At 62.2% G+C, this 25262-nt stretch overlaps 4 protein-coding genes across 5 annotated transcripts; 2 read left to right on the top strand and 2 right to left on the bottom strand.

Moving 5' to 3' along the window:
• Positions 1-1486: 1486 nt before the first annotated feature.
• LCN1 (lipocalin 1) lies at positions 1487-4627 on the top strand. The gene is made up of 7 exons (XM_032477375.1): positions 1487-1649; positions 1969-2099; positions 2509-2579; positions 2999-3109; positions 3797-3895; positions 4085-4108; positions 4458-4627. Exons 1-6 carry the CDS (start codon positions 1560-1562, stop codon positions 4105-4107), a joined length of 525 nt encoding a protein of 174 aa, XP_032333266.1. The 5' UTR covers positions 1487-1559; the 3' UTR covers position 4108; positions 4458-4627.
• Positions 4628-10625: 5998 nt separating this feature from the next.
• On the bottom strand, positions 10626-13544 carry LOC116663377. The gene is made up of 5 exons (XM_032479144.1): positions 13407-13544; positions 12952-13241; positions 12477-12536; positions 11421-11614; positions 10626-11233 (listed from the first exon to the last, which is right to left on the bottom strand). Exons 1-5 carry the CDS (start codon positions 13542-13544, stop codon positions 11100-11102), a joined length of 816 nt encoding a protein of 271 aa, XP_032335035.1. The 3' UTR covers positions 10626-11099.
• Positions 13545-15115: 1571 nt separating this feature from the next.
• On the bottom strand, positions 15116-19307 carry MRPS2 (mitochondrial ribosomal protein S2). Of its 2 annotated transcripts, none has more exons than XM_032478912.1 (4): positions 19283-19307; positions 18255-18380; positions 17663-17792; positions 15116-16232 (listed from the first exon to the last, which is right to left on the bottom strand). In XM_032478912.1, the coding sequence occupies exons 1-4, from the start codon at positions 19290-19292 to the stop codon at positions 15623-15625; spliced, it is 876 nt and encodes a 291-aa protein (XP_032334803.1). In that variant the 5' UTR covers positions 19293-19307; the 3' UTR covers positions 15116-15622. The 2 variants fall into 2 exon arrangements, with proteins under 2 accessions (XP_032334803.1, XP_032334801.1); XM_032478910.1 differs by lacking the exon at positions 19283-19307 and adding an exon at positions 18513-18648.
• C4H9orf116 (chromosome 4 C9orf116 homolog) lies at positions 18758-23309 on the top strand. The gene is given in 4 exon segments (XM_032478913.1): positions 18758-19001; positions 19557-19725; positions 20701-20773; positions 22939-23309. Coding segments are annotated over 4 exon segments (612 nt in total). The 5' UTR covers positions 18758-18820; the 3' UTR covers positions 23128-23309.
• Positions 23310-25262: the final 1953 nt, after the last annotated feature.

Raw genomic sequence — 25262 nt, 5'->3', positions numbered from 1 at the left:
AGTATTTTTGGTTTGCACTCCCAGCTCCGTGTTGTCCATATTCTGCCCAGTTCTAATGGCGTAATTTCTTGTTCCTTTTCATCTTGAGGCATCTTCATCACACTGCTGCGCTTGTAAAATGCAAGTCACACTTTTTGTTTCTTGGAGTACATTCCTGAACTGAGTGTTTGTCTTAAACCTGCTTTTCTTCACAGGCTACTTTTGCAGATAATTCGGCTCATTTTAATGAAGATGTGGAACTGGTGCACTTTCTCCGCGGCCGTGTTGTCATCATTCTCTGTTGAGCTGTTTGGTCGTAGCCTCTGCCCCCGGCCGTGGCCCCTGCTCTGCTCCGCTGTTGCTGTAGAAAAGTGTGTTACAGCTCAAAGGGTTACAGCTCAGTTGTGACAGCAACCTGGATCCGGGCGAGAGACCCAGCAGCACTCGGAGAGCTGGAGAACTCAGGTTTATTACGCCAGCGGGCCCAGAAGAGTTAACACTCCAAGCTCTGGACCCCGTCTGTGGGTTTGCACAGGCCTTTATAGGCTGCCAGTTTTACACTTTGCAACATCATATGCAAATGAGGTGTAACGAAAGTTGACTAATTAGGAACAAGCTTTGTAGAAATGGACCAATCAGAAGTGAGCTCAGGGAACCAATAGAATTTTAGGGGTAAGTAAGCAGTTTCAGAGGTAAAAAGTGAGATAAAGCCGCTGGGCCAGGGAACCGGATGGTGCTGGCAGGAGAGCAGTGGCCCTGCCTGGGGGTCCTGCCGGTCTTTTCATGGGGCTTCTCACCTCACTGTGAGGCAGAGGGGGTCACAGACACAGATAACATATCGGAGGTGACCCTGGAGGTGGCCCAGCTGTCCTCTCACCTTCCTGGGCCAGGGCTTCAGCTCCATGCACCAGTTCGTGCTTCTCCTTGGTCCTGACTCTGTGTGTGTGTGTGCAGTACATACATGTGCACGTGCACACGTGGGTGTGTGCATGTGTGCGTGTGCACGTGTACACGTAAGCACGTGTGTATGTAAGGGTGTGTGCGCGTGCGTCCGTGTGTGTTCATGCACACCTCTTCACGGCTCTGCCATCTTGCTTCTCCCTTCCTGTGTCTGATCTGCATGCTCCGTGCATGGGGCAGCGGGGGTCCAAGTGCCTCCTTACTGCGGGTCTTGTCGGGGTGTAGACTTTCAAATACACCGCCATGTTCACACAGCAGGTGTCTCTTTTTTGGTGCTGAATCCGAGGCTAAGGAGCCACCCAGGGACGCTCTCAGACCCAGCCACACCCTCCCTGGCACCACTTCCCCCGCAGACGACACCTGTGGACCGGTTCCTTCGGGGGGCGGTGCTGAGACAGCCACGGGTGGTGAACAAGCGTCAGCAATGCGGACGTCGACCTGCTCCTCTGCAGAATTTACCACGGTTCGCGGCCAGGAAGGGCCGGGTCGGTAGCTTGTGCCAAGTTCCGCAGGGTCCCTGGGCGGAGGAGGATAAAGGCCGGCCGTGTGAGGGGCCGGCATAGCCTCTCCCAGCCCCAGCAGGTGACCTGTCGGGTGGCCGTGAGCACAGAGCCCCGGAGATGAGGACCCTGCTCCTGACCGTCAGCCTCGGCCTCGTTGCTGCCCTGCAGGCCCAGGACCCCCCGGCCTCAGGCGGGCTGGGCCAGGACGTGAGGCTCTGATGGGACAGGCTGGGCTGGGGGTGTGCAGAGAGAGGCGGAGGCGTGCATCTTAGGGTTGGGCGTTGATCCCTGCCCCTGAGGCAACGGTCAGACGAAGCAGAGGGCCCTGAGCCAGACAGGGGGCCCATGGTCCGGGCTGAGCTGCAGGGCTGGAGCCCACACTTGGGGGTGTCTGGCGAGGATGCTGGGCATTTGCTGGGGGCGGGGCAGGAAAGCACACTGAGCTCCAGCCCCAGGGTTGGGCAGAGTCTGGGGCTGCAGAGTGGGGGGTGGCACCTGAGCCCTGACTGGAGGGAGCCTTCTCCAGGTGTCAGGGAAATGGTATCTGAAGGCCGCGACCGCAGACCAGGAGATTCCCATGAAGAAACCAGAGTCGGTGACTTCCATGAACCTTACGGTCCTGGAGGGAGGCAACCTGGAAGTCCAGGCCACCATTCTGTGAGTGTCGCCGCCGGCCTCCCCGCTTCCCCGCCCCACACCAGGACAGCCAGCGTCTGGGTGGGGTGGGCGGACCACGCAGGTGTCCTTCCCAGCCCCTCCCACCACGCTCGGCACTGGACAGCTTTGAGGGCGCCCTGCCTCACCCGGAGTAGCCGTGCAGGGGATGAGCCCGGGTGAGACCTTGTGGATGGGAAGAGCACTGCCGGCTGCCCCTCCCCACCACCAAGGGAGACCCCCGGAGCTGCCATGTGAGACACTGACGGCCCAGCTGGTGTCTGGACTGGGGGTGGCTGATGCACTGTCCTCCCCGTGGCCGCCTGTGAGGGTGGGGGAGCGCTGCCGGGGCTGGGCTGGGTTCCAAGGTGGGCGCACCCCAGGCAGCGTCGCTGTGTGGCTTCTGTCCCAGGATTGACGGTCAGTGCCGGGACAAGACACTGGTCCTGGAGAGAGCCAGCGAGCCTGGCAAATACACGGCCTGTGAGTCCCAGAGCCCCAGCCGGGGTGGGGGGTGGGGGTGCGTCTAGGACAGCCTTTGAGCCTGAGAAGCCCCCCTCCTTTCTGACCCCATTGAATGACCTCCCTCCCCTCCCACTGGTCGATTTGCCTTAAAGATACGGACACCTGACACCACGTACCAGGCTGATGGGTTTGTCCCAGGAGGGACTGGCCCGCCCGAGGTCAGGGCGGCCACATGTCAGGCCCAGAAGCGGAGCTGAGCTCCCCAGGCTCCAGCCTCTTGGAGCCCCCACCCCCCAAGGCCCCCTGTGACCCGCTGGGCGGGGTGTGACTACCTCTCTGGCGTGCGCTCTCCTGGGAGGTGGGGCCCCACGGCCTGGGTGGAGAACCTGCTCCCGGCGGGCCCTGGGCTTGCTCAAGGCTGGGCCCTCCCCCTCCAGACGGGGGCAAGCGCGTGGTGTACATCACACCGTCAGCGGTGAAGGACCACTACATCCTTTACTGCGAAGGCGAGCTCGGCGGGAAGCAGATCCGCGTGGCGAAGCTCATGGGTGAGGGTCCCGCGTCCCAGCCCCTGCACCCCCTCCCCCCGCCTGCCCTCAGGAGACGCCCCGGGAGGAAGCACTGGTTCCCACGCCCAGTTCAGGATGCAGGCGCCCAGTCCCATCTCGGCAGGGGCGCACGGGAGGAGCAGAGGCCGAGTGGGCAGGCATCCGAATGTCACCGTGTCACAGGCGGGCCACATGTGGGAAGGGGATTCCAGCCCCTGGGGCTTAATTCCAGGGAGGAGGCTCAAAGAGGCACTGGAGCGTCAGTTCCGTCCCTGCCTGCAGACGGGAGGCCCCCGAGAGGGTCACCTGAGTGTCCCCATGGCCAGGAGCTGTGTGAATGCCAGTCCGGGGGGACGGCAGGGACCTGAGGGCCGGAGACGGTTGCGCCACCTCTGAAGCCAGGCAGGTCCTCACTCCCAGGCAGAGTCTCAGGCGTGTCCTCCAAGAGCACTTCCCGCCCCTCCCAGCTCTGCTGCGAGGGCGCCCCAGCCCTCCGGAGGCTCCTGGATCGACCTTTCCAGCCGAGCTCTCTTCCCGGCCGCCGAGGACCCCGGGGTCCAGCCCCACACGGGTGCGGGGTCCTCCAAGCCAGCCTTCGGCCCATCACTCCTCCAGACTGGGATGGAGATGCCGGTGCCCCCCACTACTACCCTCACCCTCCCGTCTGGCTCCCGGTCTCCCCCACAGGAAGGGACCCTGAGAACAACGCAGGGGCCTTGGAGGACTTCAAGAAGGTCGCAGAAGCCAAGGGGCTACACCTGGAGGTCTTCATCCCCCGGCAAAGCGGTAGGAGGAACGCCCGTGCCCGCTCCTGCCCGGCTGCCCCGGTGGCCCTGTCAGCAGAGCACACCTGACTGGACAGCCCACCTCTGGTCCGGGCTTGTCCTTCTGGGTCAAGTGAAGTGTCAGCTGGCGAAGGGGCCCTGGGCCAGCGGATTCCCTGGCTCTTCTGAACTGTGTTTCCTCTTTCTGCAGAAACCTGCTCTCCAGAAGCCTAGGGTAAGTAAGCAGCGGGAGAGGACGCTTGAGAGGCCACAGGGTCGGTCTCCCAGCCCTGCTCCCCGCGGGGCAGGAGACCCCTCCTGGGCCAGGCAGGCGGGGCCCCTGCACGTGGGCCATGCCTCCCGGCTGTCTCGGGGAGCCTGGGTGGCTGGGAGATCTGCTTTGGGTGAGCACTCCGTGGGCTGGGTGCAGGAGGGAGGCTGTCGGCCCTGCCGTATCCCCACAGCTGCGCCCCCAGCAGGTGGGAAATCCCTCCTGCTGAGCCCTCGAGAGCCCCGCACCTGGTTCTCCACTGCAGCCCCCTCCCCCTCTGCCATCCTGGCTCATGACCCCCACCCCTTTCCAGGGCAGGGAGCACCCAGTGGCAGCACCACCAGGACCTCTGTGCCACAGGACCTGGAAGGAGCCCTGTCCCGGGGGCCTGGGCAGCTTCGCCCCCTTCGGCGTCCCCATCTCCCCCTCCTCCCCCAGCCCCCTACCCCTTCTCCTGGCTTCACATAAAGAGCTTCCGCATCCTCGGTGGCTCTGCTTGTCTGTGGGGTCCCTCAGGTGGGCTGGGACCGGGAGGGGGTGTGGACGCGGGGTGGAAGGGTGGGAGGACCCCTGCTGTCCTGGGTCTCCCTGGTCCTGTCTCAGTCCAAGAGGCATGAGAGTCAGGGGAGAGGTGGGTGCCGGCAGCCCTGCCCGAGGTCCCGTGGGGGTTCCTGCAGGTCTGACGCCCGTGAAGCTCCGGGTCTCCCTGGTCCTGGGGGTGGGGGGAGGGGTGTGAGGATGACAGGGTCAGCTCCAGTCCTCAGGTGGGGTCACCTGTGCAGGTGGGAATGGCCTGGCCCCCTGGCTCCCCGCTGGCTGGAGGCCGAGGCAGGAGTGAGGGGAGCCCCCAGTGGAGGACGCAGGAAGGGGCCAGGCTGGCCCAGGCCCACCAGGATGGGGACAGCAGGACACGGGGACCCCAGCTGGGGCGGGATTCTGCTCCTGCCCCTTCCCCCACTCCTGGCTGGACACAGGCGCTGCCCCCGGGGAGGGAATCACTTCAGCAGTGACCTTGCCCGCATATTCTGACGCCAACACCGCAGTTTCCCAAAATCACCCTGGGGCTTGGCGATGCGTTGCCTGACAGCCAGGCAACAGCGTCCAGGGTCTTCTCTCTCGTGGTGGGAGGGTGACCCCAGACCAACCTCCCTGGAGACTGGGGACAAGGGGGCTCCCTCCACTCAGGGTCAGGGCAACTTCCCAAGTCCCAGGCCCACAGCCCCCAGTGGGGGAGGCCAGCCTTCCCGGGCCCCTCCTGGGCACAGCAGGCCCTGCACGCAGATGCTGGGGCTCAGGCACTTCCTTCCCTGACAAGGAGACACCAGATGGGGCTCCCCCGGCAGTGCAAGCCCCTCACCAGTCTAGGGGTGTCTGGGGGTCCGGCCATCTCAGGCTTTGGTGGTATATGTTCCACTTTCTGTAATGACAACTCTCCTGGCCCCACTGTCCCTGCAATGGCGTGAGGCCATCAAACTGGGTGCCTGGTGGGGGGGGACCCGGTGAGCAGGGCCTGATCCACTGGCCCCTGTCCTGGGATCCGGGCCCTGGACCATTCGTCTGCCTGGTGCTGCCCTGCCCCTAAGCGGTGGGTCCCCCTACCTGGCTGCCCCCGAGGGGCTGTGCAAAGAAGGGGCTGGTGCCTGGCCAGGGCCAGGGCTTAACGACCAAGGGCTAAGACTCGGGCTGGGGGTGCTGGACCCGACAGGAGACAGTCCTCCTCAGATCTGCCCGGGAGGCCTCCCTCCACCTGGAGAAGCCTGGGCGGAGCTGGGGGTCTCTGCGCCCAGCGCCTGGGCTTGAAGGAGCCTACTCTGGGGTCCATCTTCCTGGCCAAGGGCAGCAGGGCCCGCCGTGGAGACGCTCTCTTCTGTCTGGGAGCCCGAGCCCGGCAGCCCGCTCCCCAGTGCCGTCCGCACCTCCCCACCCCTGGCCCGGCCTGCAGGGCGTCCAGGTGCAGGGCTCCGGGCTGGGCCGTGGGCTGCAGGGAGGCCAGGACCCTGCAGGGCCCTCGTGTCCGGGGAGGACGGTCAGGGCTGAGATGAGCGGGGAAGCAGCGTGATCTGAACAGAATCCTACAGCCCGCACTTCCCAGGGGACGGACCCCGGAGGCCCCGGAGGACCTCAGCCTCTCAGAGGCAGCTGGCGTCGTGGGGGCTCACGTCTGCCATCGGACCACTGTGCTTTGTCCCCACCCGGGCCTGGTTCTGGGGCAGAGGCCGAGGAGTGGCCCCGAAGCAAGAGCAGCCCTGCAGGCCCAGGTCAGAGGTCCCCACGGCAGTGGCAGCCGTGGGCACAGTGTGGGGGAGGCACTCAGAGAGGGGTGGGAAGTGGAGCCCGCGGGTCTGACCGCACAGAGCTAACTTCCCTGCAAACGTGGCACTTCTGCTTCTCCCTTTCTGCTCCTGGTGCGTTTCCTCCAACTCTTGCTCAGTTGGGTCCCCCGGGAAGCGGCTGCTGAGATGGGTGGGAGATGGAGGGGGCACGGGGGTGAAGCCTGAGAAGGATGGGGTGGGGGGAGGAGGCTGAACAGCACGGAGACCCTCACAAGAGCCTCTGGTCCAGCGGGGAGGTGGGAGCCAGGGTGTCCGCGGTGGGCCTGCAGGGGCAGAGGTGGGACCGGCCCCCCACCCCCATGGGGTGCTGTCCCTGGGGTGTCGGCCCGCTGACCTCCTCACTGCTCAGCGGTGGGGTCTCTCCTGAAGGGGCTCTGAGGATGGATGGATGCCCCCATGGATGCCACAGCCCGCCTGTCGTATCCTCTGCTCACCTTGGGGGCTGTACTGCAGGCCCTGGGACCACTCCTCCCGAGAGGACACTCAGAAGAAGGAGGTCGCTGGTCAAACCACTGCCCCTGATCTGGTGTAGCCTCACAGCCTCCCGGCCACTGTCCCTTCTCGCTGCGCCTCTCCCCTGTCGGTCCACATCATGGTCCCGGCAGTTCCCTGGGTGGGAAACCCAGCCCTTCCTTCCTGCACACATGCTGGGTCAGGTGGCCGGGGTGTCCTTTCTCTGTCCCCAGCCTGGGACGGAGCACCTTGTCTGTGCAGAGGAGCTACCTGACCCCCAGGTCTGGTTAGAATTTGTCAGGAAGAATCATCTGGAACCTGAGTCTCTGGTTTGGTGTCCACAGCGCTTACAAGGCCCTGCTGTCCACCTGGCAGATGGAGGTGACCCCCAGCCTGCGGGGCTGGCCCTGCAGAGTTAGCAGCACCACCCACCATTTCAGGGTTCAGCATCAAGGGGTCCCAGGCCACAGCTGGGAGGTTGCCCAGGCCAGGTGGCCAGTGAAGGACGCCGGTCACTGCACCTTTGCTCCACGTCAAACTCAGAAACCCCACGCAAACCCTCCCCGTCCTCTGAGAGGCACAGCCCCCGTCCTGGCCCCCCCACCATCTGATTCCAGACTATCTTCATCACCCAGTAAACTTTTCTCCACGATCGGCAGTCACGTCTCTTGTTCTTCTGTCTGAGGACAGAGCCTAGGACGCTGGGCGCCGGCTCTGCACAGACCCCGGTGCTGGCACCGCCGGGCTAACTGTTCTTTATAAGCATCTGGCCAACCGGGGCTCTGACTACAGGTGCCAGAAGGCTCTCCAGTGGGTTTATGTGGAAATACAGTTCAGGGCCATGGTCCTGTGGCTCTCACAGCTCGTAGGAACCAGGACAGTCAGACTGGATGACAGGAACCAGGGGGCAGAGGTCACAGGGACACCCAGCCCCACCCTAGGAAGAGCCCGGGCAGCCGTGTGTCCAGGGCTTCAGATGCTGGGCTGCGGCCATAGACGCCACTGGTTCAGGACACGCCCTGGGTGACTTCCCAACGGCACCTGGTTGTAGACACCTGTCCTCCAAACTGTGAGAGAACTTCCTGTTACTGTGAACCACCACCATCATGTGGGTGCACACAGACACACACGGAGACACACAGACACACACAGAGACACACAGACAGACATAGAGACACAGAGACACACAGAGACACACAGACAGACATACAGACAGAGACACACAGAGACACACAGAGACACACACACACACGGAGATACACAGACACACAGACACACACAGGGACACAGACACACACGGAGACACACAGACAGACACACAGACACACATGGAGACATACAGACACACACAGAGACACAGACACACATGGAGACACACAGACAGACACAGACACACAGAGACACACAGACACACGTAGACAGACACACGGACACACACACATATGCACAGACACACAGACACACAGACACACAGAGACACACAGACAGACACACAGACACACACAGAGACACACAGACACACGTAGACAGACACACGGACACGCACACATACGCACAGATACACAGACAAGCACAGACACACACTCCCACGGGCCTGGACCAGGCCCTCCGTGCAGAGCCACCTCCTGCCTCTCCCGAGCGGACCAGCCCCGCATCCTCATCTGCCAGACGGCAGGGCGGCCTCCCCAACGAACCGTCCATTTCACAGACCAGGGTTGTTTTTCTAGTTCGTGCTGGTTCCCTTCCAGAGCCCCTGGGAAGGATCCGTTTTCTCACCTTTTTCAGCCTCTAGAGGCCACCGCCTTCCCGGGGCTGGCGGCCCCTTTGTCCACCGTCAGGGCCAGCAGCGTCCAGCGCAGTCACCCCACGGGCGTCACTCTGACCCTGTCCCATCCTCCTGTCCCCCCTCTCTAACCATCCCCCTGCCCCTCCCAACAGGTGAGACTGCTCTGGGCCGCCTGGATGATCCGGGATGGTCTCCCACCTCAAGGGGAGTTGACCCGCCCCTCAGCCCATCTGCACCTGCAGGGCTCCCTGCCGTGAGTCTAACACACCGACGGGTCTGGCCTGGACCGGCCGCGAAGGGCACCGCGCGCAGCGCTGCCAGGGACCAGCGAGACGGTGACTCCGAGGGCCTCTCGGTGGGCGGGGCACGTGCCAGGCTAATTCCATGGAGCAGATGTTCCCTCCTGCCACACGAGTGTCACTGGTGTGTGAGGAGCCATTAAAGGGGACAAACAGCGTGGCTGACCCCTCAGGAGCAGCGGGAAGACCCCCGAGAAGGGGGCCCGAGCTTTGTCGTGACCACACGGTGATGCATCCCCAGCAGAGGGGCTGCAAGTCCAGGCTGGAGGGCTCAGAGAAGGTTCTGGGTCTGGTGGGGATGGGACCACCCACCACTGGAGTAAGAACTGTGTAGCCGGGGGAATGTTCTGGAATCTCCCCCGACCATGCACAGACACACACACATGTGCACATGCACATTCAGGCATGTTACACAGACATGCATGTTGCACACATCTGCACAAGACGCGTGTACGCTCCTGCATACACACGGGAAGGCACACATGCACACACGTGTCACACAGAAACACATGCACACACACATGCACACAAACACACGTACAAAAAATCTCACATCACCTAAAGGAGGAGAGATCCGAGTCCCACCCCAGGACAACCGTCGTGAGCGGTTCGGTGTGTCTCCCTCTGGCTCTGTTGGTTTCATTCTGTCTCTGTCTGTCTGTCTGAGATGCAGATTCATTTACATATACACGTGTCTGCATGTTGACATGAGATACATGTAGTCTTACAGACGAGCTCCTGGATGCAGATGGTTGTCCACACGTATCTCATGAAAAAGGACCCCTTGGATCTCCCCTGTCAGCACGGAGACCCGCACACCCACTGGGGCAGCTGCATAGCACCGCCCGTCCGCGTGGACCAGGACTGATGGACCCCGTCCCCCTCCATGGACACTAGAGTTGTTTCCAGGTCCCTGCCATTTCGGCCAACGCTGTGATGGGTCACTTGAAAATACATCTCAAAACCCTGTGCAAGAACTCCTGTGGGTGAGCCTAGGCTTAGCGCCGCAGCATGCACACGGTTCTCCCAGAGAGGCGTGTCCTCCACACCTCCCTCTGGGGGGCCCGGGGGGCCTCTGCCCCTCACGTCGTCCCCAGGGCTGGTCACCTCCAGACGAGGAACCTGCCAGTGTGACGGTGGCCGGTGCTGTCTCCACAGTGGTTACGTCTGCGTGTCCCCATCAGTGAGGTCAAGCGTCTCTGACACGTACTGACCACGTGTGCGGCCTCTCGTTGGAATTGCATGTTTTAAAAGCACTGACTTTGGAGAGTTCGGGGCCCGCAGGGGGGTCCGCCCTCTCTCTGCTGGGCGTGAGGAGCGCAGCTCAGGTCTGGGTGCGGCCTCACCCGCTCTCTCCGCGTTTCTCGCGGTTTTGTTCGGCCCGGGAGGAGCCGGGCGTGTCCCTTCTGTCATCGGGAGCTGCTGTCACACTTAGAACGGGGTCTCTGCCCTGAGACTGTGCACGTGTTTGCCGAAAGGACTTCACTCTGTGCATTCCACCTTTACTCCATCGGGATTTCCCCTTCATGTAACAGAAGTGCTATTTCAGGTATAAAAAAAAAACAAAAGTGAACTATTCTCTCAAAATAGACACACAAAAAGCTGCGTGTTGCACGATTCCGTTTATGGAAACATCCAGAACAGGGAAAGACACAGAGACAGAAAGCAGGTTAGGGGGTGTGGGGGGCGGGGGAGGGAGGGCCGGGGGGCGACGGCTTTCCGTCCAGCGCTTCCTTCTGGGGAGTGAGGCGGTCGGCTCTGAGACAGGCCTGAAGGTCACGTGAGTGGACTACGCGCTCCTCAAGTGCTCAATATAAAGTTAAAAAGTTAAGCTTGATTGTATTAAGACATAAGATAAAAAGCATCACAAATAACATGAAAGGGGAAAGTAAAATTAAAAACAAAAACAGAAACAAGAGAGGGAAGGGACGTCCTGGGGCAGCGAGTTGAGGGTGGCCTCCCACGGGGCCTTGTCCCCGCCGCGCCGGGCTCCAGCCGCAGAGGTGCTGATGGGACTGACAGTGCTGTTGGCTCCCACCCTGGCGCACCTGTTGATGGAGATGCCTCTGGCTCTGGTTCTGGCTTCAGTTCTGCTGGTGCTTCTGTGGCTGGTCCAGATCTTCAGATGGTCCCGGAGCTGGTGCTGGAGCCATCATGAGACGCTGAGACAGCGGTGAAGCCACAGAGGAGATGGACATGCCCGCCTTCCAAATGGTGCCTTTCCAAAGACAGAAAACGTCCTGCCGCCTTTTACAGGAGCCTTGGCACGAGAATCCGGCACAGGGCGACTTCCCCGCCTGTGGTCCAGCACGCCAGTGGTCTGAGGCCCGCCTCTGCTACTGCCCAGCAGCGGCCTCTGGGGCCCCTCCCCACGTGCTCAACCCCCCTCCCCGGGATCTCCTCACCCTCTGGCTCTGTCTCGGTGAGGTCAGCATGCTCCAGCTGGGCCAGGAGAAGCTGGGCGCGGTGCTCCAGGTCAGAGCCAGGCATGTTGAGCTGCATGTAGGCCACCGGCTGCTTGAGGCAGGGGAAGTCCGGTGGCTGACAGAAGGCCTCTGAGTGCTGGTCCAGCCAGGTACCCAGGATGGAGGAGATGGCACTGGGGGTAGGCAGTGGTGGGGGACGGGGCACGACAGAGTCAGAGGCCTGGGCTTTCTTTCTGCACTGCCCTCCCATGGCACCTCCAAGGCGGCTGGGTGTTGGGGCCCATCCCTGCCCATCCGGAGGCCAGCCCCGCCCCAGCCCACCCAGACAGGGGCAGCCTGGTCAGCAGGTGGGGCGGGCAGTCTCCGTGGGAGGGAGCCTTCCATCCGTGGTGACCACCTCTCCCTTTCTCAGGGAACCTGACTCACTCCTGTCCGACCCCAGGCCCTCCTCACTGGAGTGGGAAACTGCAGGAGGGCAGGGAGGGTCACGTCTACTCCATCACACTGGCCTGGCCGGCACACGGCAGGTGCTGCATGAGTGTGTGAGGGAGGAGGGGACGAGCAGAGCGTGGCCCCTGCCTGGCTCTCCTGGGCCTCGCGCACCTGAGCCTGCAGCTCAGCCCCGAAGGGCTGCCTTTGTCTCCGCACCGCGTGTCAGCCTCATTACCCCAGTGACACTTTTCTCGGGATTGGGAACACGGCCGGCCCCCGAGCCCCGACTGAGCTCTCGTGAGCCCCAGCCGAGCACTCACACTGGGGCACGAGGCCGACGTGTGAGCAGCTCGCCCCTCACATCTCCTGTCCTGGGCCCCAGATCTGGGAGGGGATGGATGTTCTCAGGGGGCGGCTCTGAGCCCCCAGCCTCCCCTCTTCTCCCTGGGGACTCAGGACCCCAGCCACAGCTCCCTGACTCCTTTCCTCCCGCAGGAGAGGCCCCCAGACCTCAGCCCTGCCCAGCCCCTCCGCAGCCTCAGCCCCACAAAGTCCCCATCTTGGAGACAGGAGGCCCCTCCATCAGACCCAAAGCCTACTCACTTTCTCAGCTGGTCCTGGGGCCCGCCGTCCTGGTCGGAGTACGGGAGGATGCATCCGTATCTAGAGGAGGCCGTGAGGGCGTCACATCTACCGTACCTGCTGTGACGTCCGGTGTTACTGGCTGACCCCCCGACCAGGGTGGAACCCCGGGAGGGCAGGGGTTTCCATCTGCCCCAGTCACTGACTTACGCCAAAGGCCTGAAACAGCGCCTGCGCACAGTGGGGGCCCCGTGTGTAGCCCCGAGTCGGCCCCTTACAGCTATCTGAGTGGGCTCAGCCAGCGCCCAGTGACCCCTGCTCTGGGAGGGCCCCCGCCCCGCGACGGAACCCGGAACCTCCTTCACAAACGGGAAGACAGCCCTGCCTAAGGGCGGGGGCTTCTTTGCGGGGGAGAGGAAACCCTCAGGAAGAACCGCACGTGCCCCGGCAGCCCTTCCCGCAGGGCCGGGCACAGGGTCGCGCCGTGCACGCTCACCCGATGTCCTGCCAGCCCCGTGCGGCCGGGCCTCTGGGCAGCCCGGCCTTCACAGGCGCAAACGGAGCCTCGGCGAGGCTGAAGTGGCGCTCCCAAGTCACACGGCCAGGAGGCGGGCGGGGGCTCACCTTTTGAAGAGCAGGTCCAGGACCTGCTGCGTGGTGGTGAAGGCTCGGTAGGTGCACAGGAAGATGGTGACATAGGAGAGGTCGCTGCCCTGGAAGGCAGGCACCAGGCGCGCCGCCAGCTCCCCCCCGGGGTCTGCTGTGACCCCCACCCCCACCCCAGGTCTCTCACGGGTTCAGGGCTGACTCATTCTCACACGGGGGCCAATTTTCAAAGGAAAGGCAGTTCAAAAACAATCCCCAAATATCCATGTTCACATCCTGAAACGCAACAGCACACAAAGACTTGTCTCGGTCAGCCTTACAAATACGTGCAAACTGTCTTCGCACCCGGCCTAGGCCCGGGGTGGACGGCACTGGTGGGTGAAGGGAGGGGCCCAGCTTCTTGGCGGGGGACTGGGCACTCAAGAGGCGAAGCCCTGGGCGGGGCCCTGGGGAGGTGTCTGGGTGGCGTCTGGTCACAGCCATCCCGAGGCCTGGTTCTGGAGACCCTCTGTGCCCACGGTCGCCCTAGGCTTGTCCTGGCCCAGGCTGGGGGCGTGGTGCACCTGCCCAGTCCGGAGCCCGGCTCTTCCAGGCGCCTGCGGGGCCAGCGGGCAGGGCCCAGAGCTCAGGCATAAAGGGCAAGTCGAGGGCTCGGGGGCGGCCCTTCCTCTCGTGCCCCCAAGGCTAGGCGCATTCACCCCCTTCAGAGCTTCTGGCATCTCTTGGGGTTCACCGCCAGGGAGGCAAACTTGGAGGTGCCCTCCCGCAGGGCTGAGGCCACGCCCGCTCCGTCAACCTGAGCCCCTCTGGTCCCCTCGCTGCTCTTCCCAGAGAGGCCCCGACCCTGGCTCTGGTCCTCGTGCAGCTGGACCCATCGGGCTCATTTGCTTCTGCTTGTCCACTGGGACACCCACTGGGTACGCCGCTCCTGCCCACCCTGCCCCCAGCACCCGGGCTGGAAGCACAGCCAGTGACTCAGACACTGCTGTCGCCCCTGCTGGTCTTCACTGCCTGGATCCATAGCGGGTTCTAAGTATCCTAGGGTCCCCTAGGGAATGGGGTGAGGCAGGGGTGCTCCAGGGAGTCTGTCCCCCCGGGCTGCTCCCCTCCAGCCAGTCCCACGGCTCCTGTGTACTCATGTCTCCCTGCGTGTCACTCACCGCCCCCAGGCTGCCTGTGGTGCCCTAAATGCCCGCTTCTGAGGGGTGGTGTGGACCCCCTGCAGCCTTGGGGAGGCCCAGTTTGTGCTCCGGGAACTCCTGTGCATGGACGGCCAGGAAGCATTTCCACACTGTGCTCATCTCCAGGCCCTCGGCTCCCACAGGGGGTCTCCCTGAACGCCGAGGGGCGGCCCTGCTGGCTCTCCCCACAGGCCACCTGCTCGGGGAAACTCACCCACACCCACACACGGGGTCTCCAGTGGGGGGAAGCCCTGGGGGGGGCCCCTCGGTTTACCTGCCTACAGATCTGCATCTTCATACTTCACGTTTGCAAATCAAAGCAAGACTGGTCAGTCGGTGCTTTCAAAGAGACGCTCGGTTTCCTGCACCTTCTGAACCAGGAACCCAGCGTGTCTCCAGAGAACACCAGGAACCTCCAGCACGCACCCCCTCTCTGAAAGGAGACGCTGAGTGGACCCCAGGACTCGGCTTCCTGCCCCCGTGCGCCAGCCTGCCCCGCCCTCACAGACCCTCGCCAGCAGACAGGTTCCCGGGGGCGGTCAGGCACACCGGGAGCGAACGTGCTGAGCGCCACAGGGCAGGCTCCCGGAAAGAGCGGCCCGCACCTCACCCCAGGCCTCACTGACGAGGGAGCACCCAGGAAACCCGGGAACGAGCGTCCGTACGTCCTTCCTGACCATTCAGGACGCGGGCAGGTCCCAAGGCCTCCGAGCCCCAGCACGGAGGACGGTGCCAAGGCACAGCCAGGGCCTCCGCCCTCCCACCCAACACGTCTGCACGTCTGCCTCCCGAAGCCAGAGCACCAGAGGGCACAGATGAGTCTTGTGCGCTCCCGGGGGCGAGCAGAGACAAGAGCACAGACCACACTGCAGACCTGATGGTCCGGGCACCGTCCTGCTGGAAGCCCAGTTTTATTTGTTGGAATTGTGCTGCCCGCTCTGCCCGGCCAGTTCCAACCCAGACAGGATCTTGGAGTGGCTCGCCCTGCAGCCTCATGTTACAAAACAGCTCCTGAAACCAGGCGGCAGGAAGCAGCCTGACTTCGGGGTGTTCTGAGAGTAAAAGTCGACCCGGTGTGAGAACCCTGCCAACACATGGGGGGGCTCATCTCGAGGTAGAAGCAAGGACTGCAGGACCCAGGGGCAAGGTGGCTCCCAATGGGTCCTTTGTGGACAGGCCGCTTGCCCTGGGAGCCTGCTGGGGTCGTGGGTCTGACGTGGAGCCCTGGGCGGGCAGCTGCTGAGAAGTTCCTAGTAGCAGGGACCCAGTGCCTGGGACGACGGGGGAGGGAGGAGGGGGAGGGAGGGGACTGGCATGGGGGGCTGTTCCCAGCTTAGGAACGGGCTTGGCTGCTGCTTCACCCAGGAGGAGGGTGGCCCATCAACGGGAATGACCAAAGTCCAGCCCGGCCTGCGCTCCTGGGGGAGCAGGGTAGGCTGGAGCCCGGCCCGCGGCCCCCTCTGGGCCCTGCAGTCTGTACAGGGCCTCGACCTGCCTCCTCTTCTCCTTGGCCCGGTTGATGGTGGTCTGGAAGAGCCTGCAGAAGAGGTGGACGGCGGGGGCCGAGTCGTCATTGCCAGGGACGGGGTAGGTGATGAGGGTCGGGTTGCAGTTGGTGTCCACGATGCCCACGGTGGGGATGTTCATCTTGGCCGCGTCCCTCACGGCCACGTGGGGCTCGAAGACATTGTTGAGCGTGTGCAAGAAGATGATGAGGTCGGGCAGGCGCACCATGGGGCCCAGGAGGATGGGCGCGTTGGTCAGCAGGCCGCCCTTGAAGTAGCGGGTGTGCGCGTACTCGCCGCAGTCCCGGGCCGTGCTCTCGATCAGGTGTGAGAACTGCCGGCTGCGGCTCACAAACAGGATGATGCCCTTGCGATAGGCCACGTGGGCCGTGAAATTCAAGGCCAGCTGCAGGTGTGCGGCCGTCTGGTCCAGGTCGATGATGTCCTGGTCCAAGCGGCTCCCGAAGATGAACGGCTCCATGAACCTGCCAGACACGCACCAAGGCCAGTGTGAACGGGCCCCCTCGGCCCCTCCACGGGGGACACACCATACGGGGCTGGTGCAGCCCGCAGCCCGCAGCCCCTCAGTGCGATGCGAGCGGCAAGCGCCTCGTCCCAGGAGTGACGGCCAGAGGCAGCCAGGGGTGGGGGCGGGGGCAGGGCAGGCTGGGCCACAGGCCACTTCCGCGTCTCAGGCAAGCGGCTTCGACCTCGGAACCTCCACTTTGCTGCATGGGGGTTCTAACAGCTCATGCCACACGGCTGTCTGGACACGCCCACGCGATGCGCAGACCATTCTGCTGGTACTGCTGGGCCGGCTGCAGTTCCGTCTCTGAGGCTTTACAACCAAGGCTGCCTCCCCCTCCCCCACCCCGCCTGGGGGACCAGCAGAGCAGGGGGTGCCCTGGGCTGCGAGTGTGAGGGGACAGAACAGAAGCCAGCCAGGCCCGGGAGGAGAGCCCCAAGGGCACAGACTGGCTGACTAGGACGGAGAGATGGGGGCAGGAGACCGTCCCTTGGTCCTCAACCCCTGCTCACTCTTCTGCTCACTCGCATCTGGATTCAGTCCCTTCTTCTCAACAGACTGCTCGAGGCCCCACGACCTCCACCTGCCCTCACCTCAGGTGACTTCTGGGTAGCTGCCCACAGTGGATGCCCTCCCTCCCTCTTCTTGGCCACTTTCCTTCTTCCTGGAACCTAAGATGCTGGCAGCCCAGAGGTCCTGCCTGGGACCTCCTCTCCTCTCCAGATGTTCTCAAGAGGTCCTGACATGGTGCCCCCCAGGCCCAGGCTACTCCCTCCTAGGGCCTGTGTGACATCAATACTGGGGTGGCCGAAAGGTCACCTGGCACAGGACCAAGTTTCTGATGTCCCCCAGGCCTTGATGTGGCTTTGACCATCTCAGGGAAGGACACCAACACCTGCTCTGTCCCCCCACACCAACCCCAACCCGGACTCTGCCCCCAGGAACTGGGCCCGTCACCTCCCCCTGAACTTCCACAACCACCTCCCCCAGTGGCCTCCCACCTGCCCCTTCAATCCATTTCCAACTCAGCCATCTTACAACTTTGTGAAGAAACTGAGCCAGTTTCTACTTGTCTGCATAATCTTCCAGACCTCCCCTCCAGATGTGGGCGGCCATGGCAGCCCCCTCATCCATCACCGGTTCACAAGACCGGCTGCTGGCCTGTCCCCACCCAGGACCATGGGCCCCACTCCAAGGTACCCAGTTAGACGCATGGGAGCGGGGAACAAACCGAATCTGAGCATAAACACCTGCCCGTTTTTGGGGTCAGTGATCCCATCTGGAGGCAGAGGGGGCTGTTCTCTCGCAAAAACTGGAGTGGCCCTGGACCCCAAGGCAGGGTCCCAAACCCCTGGAGGAATCACCACACTCACCAGGGACGTCACCCACCTGTGCCGACAGCCCGCTTTGTGTCCCAGGTGCACTCGCGCATCGAAGAGACTTCTCACCGAGAACAACTCCTTGACGTTGAAGAAGTCAGAGTGCTTGAGGGGCTCGCTGAGGATCCTCTCGCTGAGATCTAGGGCGGGGAGGCAGGGAGGATGCAGGGTCTGGGCCCCTGCTCCCAGTCCAGGGGGCCGCGGGCGGGGAGGGCGGGAAGCCCAGACGCTGAGGGGGCCCAGGGCCACAGGGGCCTCTTTGGAGACTCGAGGTAGAGGCCAAGTCTGACGGTGGCGTCGCCCCGGGTAAACCTGGTCAAACCCTCACTGGGAAAGTAGGGGCCTGGCTGATGCCTGAAGTCCCGGCGGTGCCGTCCAGCCGCCCGCGGAAACACGGCCAGGATTCCGGGAAGGGTCGGCGGCCCCCCGCCCCCCGCGCCGAGGCCCCTGGAAGCGCGTGCGGCCCAGCAGGTGGGGCTGCTGGGGGCCGGGGGCTCCGGGGGCCCGCGTCCCTCCAGGGCCCACGTCTAAACCCAGGGCGCCTGGGCCCCCCGGCGGGACGGTTTCACCCCCCTCCCCCGGCGCCGAGGAGCCGGCGTTACCGCTGCTGCTCCCGGGCTCGCGGGCGGCGGGGGCCGCGGCGCTCCCCAGGGTCCTGCTGCTCGGCCCGGCCGGGCCTGGAGTCGCCGTCGGGACGAGGTGCAGCCGGAGCGGCCTGCGCCGGACACCTGCGGGGACAGCGGGCTCGTGGGGCGCGCCCCCCCCGCCTCCCTCCGCCCGCCCCCGGCCCGGGAAGGGGGCCACCGCCCCGCGCCGCGCCCCGCGCCGCGCCCCCGGCCCCAGGGCCCCGGCGCGCTCACCCGCGCCGAGCAGCCGGGGCAGCGCCGGGCCGGACGCCATGGCGCGGACACAGGGAGGCGGGCGGACGCGAGAGGCGGGCGGGCGGACGCGGCGGCTCCACGAGCGGCTCCTCCTTCCGCCGCGGGCCGCGCCTCTGTCGCAGCGCCGCCTGCAGGCCCGGAGGTGCCACTGCGCGCCCGCGGCTTCGCTCCGGGAGCCCCGCTCGCGACGCGTCCCCGCCCCTTGGCCCCCGCCTCGGGTCGGAGCGCGCCGTCCTCCGGACGCACGAGGCCCTGAGCCCCACATCTGCCCGGCACCGCGGACGCGCATGAGGCGGGGTCGGGATCGGGGTCCGGGCAAGCGCGGGGCCTGGGGGGCAGGTCCCCCCGCCCCGTCCCCCTTCCAGGGGTCCTCGCCCGCTCCCTGCACGGTGCCCGGAGGCGGAGGAGGCCCCCAGTCGCCCCCTTGGGAACCCGCCGAGCGATGGGGACCGCCCTCACCTCCGACCAGTACAGCACCACCTCTCGCTTGTCCAAAAGCGTTTTAATTTTTGAACAACATTTGTCTTAGAAGAATTCCATAGTTAGGCAAATCTGGAGTCTAATTCATGGGGGGGGCCTCAAGTCGGAGGGCTGGGGGCTCAAGAAGCCCACACGGCGAGCGTGAGCTCACTGCCTGCGGAGCGGCCTTGGGGAACCTGAACCAGGGCCCGAGGTTCCTCCGTCCCGAAATCCGCCTCCCACTGCGTTTGAGAAAACGTTGGCAAGTGTCTGGGCCAATGGCTACTGACCATAAGGCATTCGGCACTGCAACCCCGGGAAGCAATTCCTCACCCTCACGGCCAGCACAGGGCCTGGGCTGCTCGCCACAGAAGGTTCTAGACCTCGGACTTCTGCCCCACCTGCCAGCCGTGGGGCCCGGTCCCCGCGGCGCGGCGCCTTTAAGGGCCCCGCCCACCCACGCAGGGGACCAGTCCCGTCGCTTGGCAACAGGACGCCGCGCGGACCCTCGTGGTCCCGCGGGCTGAGAGGCTGTTTCCTGTCTGCTCTTTCTTGTCCCCGAAGCTCGGGTGGACGGAGGCGAGATGTCCGAGGAGAACCCCCAGGTGTGCGCGGAGCCGGAGGAGCCCAAGGCCAAGGGCACCCCGGAGAAAACCAGTGACTACTACCGCGTGAGCGAGGACCTGCCGGCCAGGTTCAACAACCCGGCGTGGTTTCGGGGCTACAGGTGAGGGCGAGGGAGTCCGGTCAGGGTCCACCCGGCATGCAAAGAGGAAAGAAAGGCCGCCGGTCCAGCCGACCGATGCCCAGCTGGCCCTGCGCGCTGCTAGATAGCTCTTTGTGCAAGAGATCCCGGGCCCCAGCCTGGCCCCAAGTCAAAGCGGGGTCCCCGTCAACCATCAGAGGGGCGCAGAAGTGCTGCCTGAAGCTTCCCACCCCTCGGTGGGGTGACACGGGGCAGGGCGTGCCCCAGGGGAAATCCCACAGCCCAGGCTGAGCCCAGCCGCACCCCGGGGCGGGTGGCGTCCCCTCTCCTCCCTAGGCTGAGAAGACGCGTCTGCCGGAGGTGGGGCGGGGGCTCCGGCGACGCGTCCATCACCAGGCTGCTGAGGGGCGTGGCCTGCGAGCTTTCCTGCGCCGCAGCCTCTGAGACCCCGCCGGCGGCGCCTTCCCTGCCCCTCGCTTAGTGCCTCCACCGGCCTGTACACTTGGCTCTGTTATCATCCCCATTTCCCAGGAGAGACAGCTGGGATGCAGAAAGATAGTGCCTTGCCCGAGAGCCCGCAGTTAGTACGCGACGGAGCTGGGGTGTCTGAATCCCCCGCCGCCGCTCTGTGAAACTTTCTCCTGGAGGCTCAGAAGTAGGAGGGACCCTCCCCTTGGGGGCGGCCCCTCCGCTCCCAGCCCGCCCACCCACCCGGGAAATGACGGCCTGGGCCCAGGCCCCGCCAGGGCTGAGGGCCAGCACTTGCCACCTGGGATGTCCGCGGGGCTTTGGCAGAGCTCAGCAGGGGCGGGGCCCGGGAGGCTGAGCCTGCCAGGAAGGCCAGCTTCGCGCTCCGCAGGAGCCCAGGTTCACCGCGGCATCACCAACCTGGGGCATTTCCAACAAGGCTCCATGGACCCAATATGTGAAAGCTGTGGCTTGAGCAGAATTTAGAGTAAGTGAGTGGAAAATAAAGTATGTTTCTCATCTGCCAGGGCCAAGGAGTCCCCCCTCAGTGTACAGGACCAGTAACCAAGCTTACGGGAGCAGAGCCCCCACGGTGCATGAGATGCCGGTAAGCAGGAAGCAGAGAACGGTGCGCGTGCTCGTGTGTGTGGGTGGGGCGTCTCTAGCAGGAGGCTGAAACCCTGAAAGTCTCAAAAGGGCAGCACAGCGTGGAGGGAGGAGGAGCGGAGGGGCTCAGAGTTCCAACGTCACAAAGTGGAAAGGATCCCGCAAATCCTTTTGCGACAGGGGAGGGTAGAAATAAATGAGTGAATGAATTTAGCAATGAAGCATTTAAAGGGTGAAAAAAGGGCATGTACTGCTTTGTCTCCAAAATAAACTACCTAGATTGAAAAAAAAGAGAGAGAAAGAAAAAATTGCATGTAGACTTGCTTACGACATCCCAAAGGCCTGGCCCCATTCACTCATACAACCAACCAACTCTTGCAACCGAAAGCAGTAAGTTTTGAGGCAAGTAAACGAAGAACTGCTTTCTTTTTGGAATAATACCTTGTTTTATTAGCTATTAACTTGCCGCCTTAAGAGGTAGCACTGGCTGACCAAAGCACTGGTTACAGAAGGACGCAGGGATCTGTGTGCCTTTGGGGGAACCCGACCCCTTTTTGAGATCGACCTCTCACTGCAGAGGGCGTCCTGGAACCCCCTGATGCCCCCGCTGGGTCCAGGAGAAGGGCAGAGGGACCAGCGTAAGCATCCCCTAGGTACTCAAGACAGCAGGGCCACCCATTGTGGGGTGGCCGTGTTTTTCCTCTTAGACTATTCCTCATTTAGAAGATCTGGATATTAGCTTATTTAATTGATGTGCATGGGAGGTAGGGCTCTGACGAGAAGGTTACTTACCTAGAAGCTTTCTAGAGTGCTTCAGGACCCCTCTCTGGAATCAGGCGGCTCCAAGTTTCCCCAGAGATCAGCTGTTTCCATGAAAATGACAGAGGACTCACCAACGTAGGCCCGAATGTTTTGCTTTTCATAAAAGAGGCACTGGCTGGCTCGCGGGGCTCTGTGAGGCGCAGCACCAGGTTCTCAGGAGGCGAGCGTGGGAGGAGTTGCTCCTGCTCCTTATCAGCCTGCTTTGCCTGGAGCCTGGTGTGCAGTTTCCTGACCTGGACGTGGCCTCTGGACTCACTGAGCCGCCCTCAGTGTGGACTTCCCATGTGGGAACAGAAAACAAAAATGCTTTCTTTGCATTTTAGAAAATACAGCCAAGGAAGCTATTCTTTGTGACGCCGTGATGGCGGGCACACGTCATTCACCATCCGCTTGCCAAAGCCCAGAACGCACAGCACAGAAGGCGGACCCAGACGTAGGCTCTGGGCTTCAGTTAGCAATGACCTGTCGGGACTGGCTCAGCTGTCGTGGGGGCACCAGGCTGATGCGAGGCTTCCCCGTGTGTCCTGGAGAGGAGGTGGTGTGGGAAGTCCGTGCGCCCTGCTCAGGTTCTCTGTGGACCCAGAACTGCCCTGAAAAACAAACCCTATTAAACGACGCACTGAAGCCCTTTCTCTTTGCACTTGCTTCCTGCCGAAGAGATAAAACGCCAAGTGACCCCTTGACACAAGGATGGCCGAGAACAGGTCGCCTGTCCCGGCCGTACTACCTGGCAGTGGTCCAGGCCACTGGCGTCAGAAACCTCAAGGTCACCTGAGGATGCTGTGCTGCCGGAACGATTCCTACCCTCGGGGGCCGCACACGCCGGCGGCCTCGCCTCGCTAGGGCAGCCCGTCCCCGGCCCCCTCGGCTGGTGGGGTGTGGGCATCAGGGTCCTTTCAAAGTTCCGCAAGGGATTCCAACACACAGGCAAGGCTGAAGCCCACTGACGTTGGCTCTTTTCCACAGAAGGGAAGCTCCAGCGCAGAGCGGCCTGGTGACTGGCCCCAGCAGCAGAGCCGGCAGGCGCAGACCCGGGTGCCGCTTGGGCCTGACCCGGGTGCCGGGCCCAGGTGCGGCAGCGCCTCGTCCGGGGGGCCGTAGTGGACCCTCCTGTCCACGTCCTAGTGGAAGGAGGTACTGGTAATACTTACTGCCTGACATGAGGCGTGAAGTGGGAAGGTCAGGGGCAACCCGGGCCAGCCTGCCCACCCTGGCTTCTCTGCTCCTTAGGGATAGAGACCTTTTCTTACAAATTCTTATTCTTCTTCCAGAAATGCCTCGTGACTGACTGCTCCAGAGCGCTACCATGCATCACTAATCCAAGTGTTCCCTTTTCACTTCCAGAAGGTATTTTATCCAAATTCGCATAGATTTTCTAAACAACTTGCAGCTGGTGGAATGTTCCAGAACAATACTTTCAACGTGTACATGGAGAAGAGCATCGTGACAGGTCCCGACAACTACATCACCTCCTTCGACCGGTTCAACTTCCACCCCAGCTACCGGGCCAACAAGCCGTCCATCTGCGACTGAGGGGCAGCGGCGGGAGACCCTCCGTCCAGGGCCCTCCCGGCGCCGGCGGTGACGGTCTGGACAGTCGCCAGCCCTAGTCTTTGATAATCTGCCCAGTTGTAAAGGGACACGCTTTACTCTTCCCCTGCAAATATAGTATTTTTCCTCTCTAGGTTAGAAAAACATGCCACCAGGGCTGTGGTGCCCCCCCCCCCCCCGTTTTACATCTAAGATGGATCAGAGCTTGCCTTCCCATTAAAGGCCTTGCCATGTTTGCCCTGAATTCCCGAGTCATCTGTAGTCAAGGAACAGGGCGGTGGGTGTCCTGGGACCCCAGTCTCGGCCTGAATGCTGGGAATGCCCAGATAGCCCTCCCTGTGTCTTTATTTGAGAGCCATTTTTTTGTTTTTCGTTTTTAATTAAAAGAAATTGGGGGAGAGTGTAGCTCAGTGGTAAAGTGTATGCTTCGCATGCATTAAGTCCTGGGTCCAATCCCCAGTACCTCCATTAAAAAAACCCAAAAAACCTAATTATCCCCTCCAAAAAAAAAAGAAAAAAGAATTTAAATACAAAATCTTTTTTATGGCGGTCCTGGGGATTGAACTCAGGACCTCGTGTATGCTAAGCATGCGTTCTACTCTCCACCCCTCCTCCCGGGAGCCATTTATATACTCGTGACAAGTTACAGAGCAGATTTTCTGTTCTCAGGCATCCTGCCAGGCCATGGAGGGAGGGGAGGATGCCCAGCCCAGGGTGTGGACGAGAGCTGGGCAGGGAAGCAGAGCAGACCCCGAGAGGGCAGTTCCAGGTGGGAGCAGGCGGGGGAGCCCTTGCTGGCCCTGACCCAGAGGCCATGCTTGGAGTCGGACTGACCGTCCTCTGGCCACAGATGAGGGCTGGGGCGGAGGCGGGAAAGACAGACGAGGCTGGCGAGGGGTGGGGTGACGGTGATGGTGGTGCTCCACTTGGTGTTCAGCTTACATTTTCAATAAAGAGTTAACAGCAGGCAGGGAAGAATACATCCTTCTCAAGTAGGGGTAATAACTGCGTTAAGGGGACGTTCCTCTCTGTGTAGTCAGTTCTCAGCCAGCGTTTGCTGTGATGCAGAGACCCCTCCGCACAGGGACATTCTCCACGACAGAATGCGTCCTCCAGCATCTTCCAGACGCGACGCTGCCCCCCTTGCTGTGTGGGAGCAGGGCCTGCTCGTCGCAGGAGACCTGGAAAGAGCTGGAGCCAGACAGAAGAAATCACTGCCACAGACCATCGACTGCCACCTTGTCCACACAGACTTTGACCCGAAGAGATTTTACTCACATAAGGATTTGGGAAGAAATTCAATGCCATGACCGATTGTTTCTTCATTAAAAACTTTTTTATTATTATTACACAAAAGTCAACATTTTGGCAACACTCTTTTTAGGTTTAAAAAAAATTATTGTTAATCTCTTTTTGGTGCGTTTTAATTTATTTTTAAATTAACTTCTATTTTTCTTTTTAATGGAGGTTCTGGGGATTGAACGCAGGACCTCATGCATGCAGGCAACATTCTTAACGTTCAGTTTGGAGTGGGAAATGGTTTCCAGGAAAAATCAATATATTGAGCAGAAAACACAAAGCTGAGCCTGAAGCCAGGATTGTGTAACATCCAGCTTCTCAGCTGGAAAGTCAGCGGAGACACCGGGGGTCGAGCTGCAAATTAGTGTTTACAAGCTTTCATTAAAAATATCAAAATACAAGAATGCTTCTGTATTTAGACTCAAATAAAACAAGAAAGAGAACACCCGATCGACCCAGTTTCTAAACTCAAGGAAAGGAAGGAATCCCTTCCCCTACGGCCGGTGGGGAGGTGCCGGTTGTCCCGGTGAGGCTAAAGCCAGCAGGCGAAGTGGCTTTCCCCTCCAACCTCGGCCCCGGCGCGTCTGCACCCCTGTAACAAGACGGCGTCGCCCAGCCACACGCGTGTGCGAGGGACCGCGGGGCTGGCTCTCAGCGGGTGGCCGTGTCGGGGCGCAGGCTCGGAGGACCAGTTGGGCTGACATCCATGGACAGAACAGATGCCAGTTAATCTGGCATCACAGTCAGGACGTGCTTTAGTTAACTGTCATGGCCAATAACTAGTATTTCTGTAACAGGTGTTAATGAGTCCGTGTAAA

Source organism: Camelus ferus, chromosome 4, assembly GCF_009834535.1.
Source record: "Camelus ferus isolate YT-003-E chromosome 4, BCGSAC_Cfer_1.0, whole genome shotgun sequence".
NCBI lineage: Eukaryota > Metazoa > Chordata > Mammalia > Artiodactyla > Camelidae > Camelus > Camelus ferus.
Note: the sequence above shows the minus strand (reverse complement) of the source record. Positions and strands in the feature narration are given on the sequence as shown.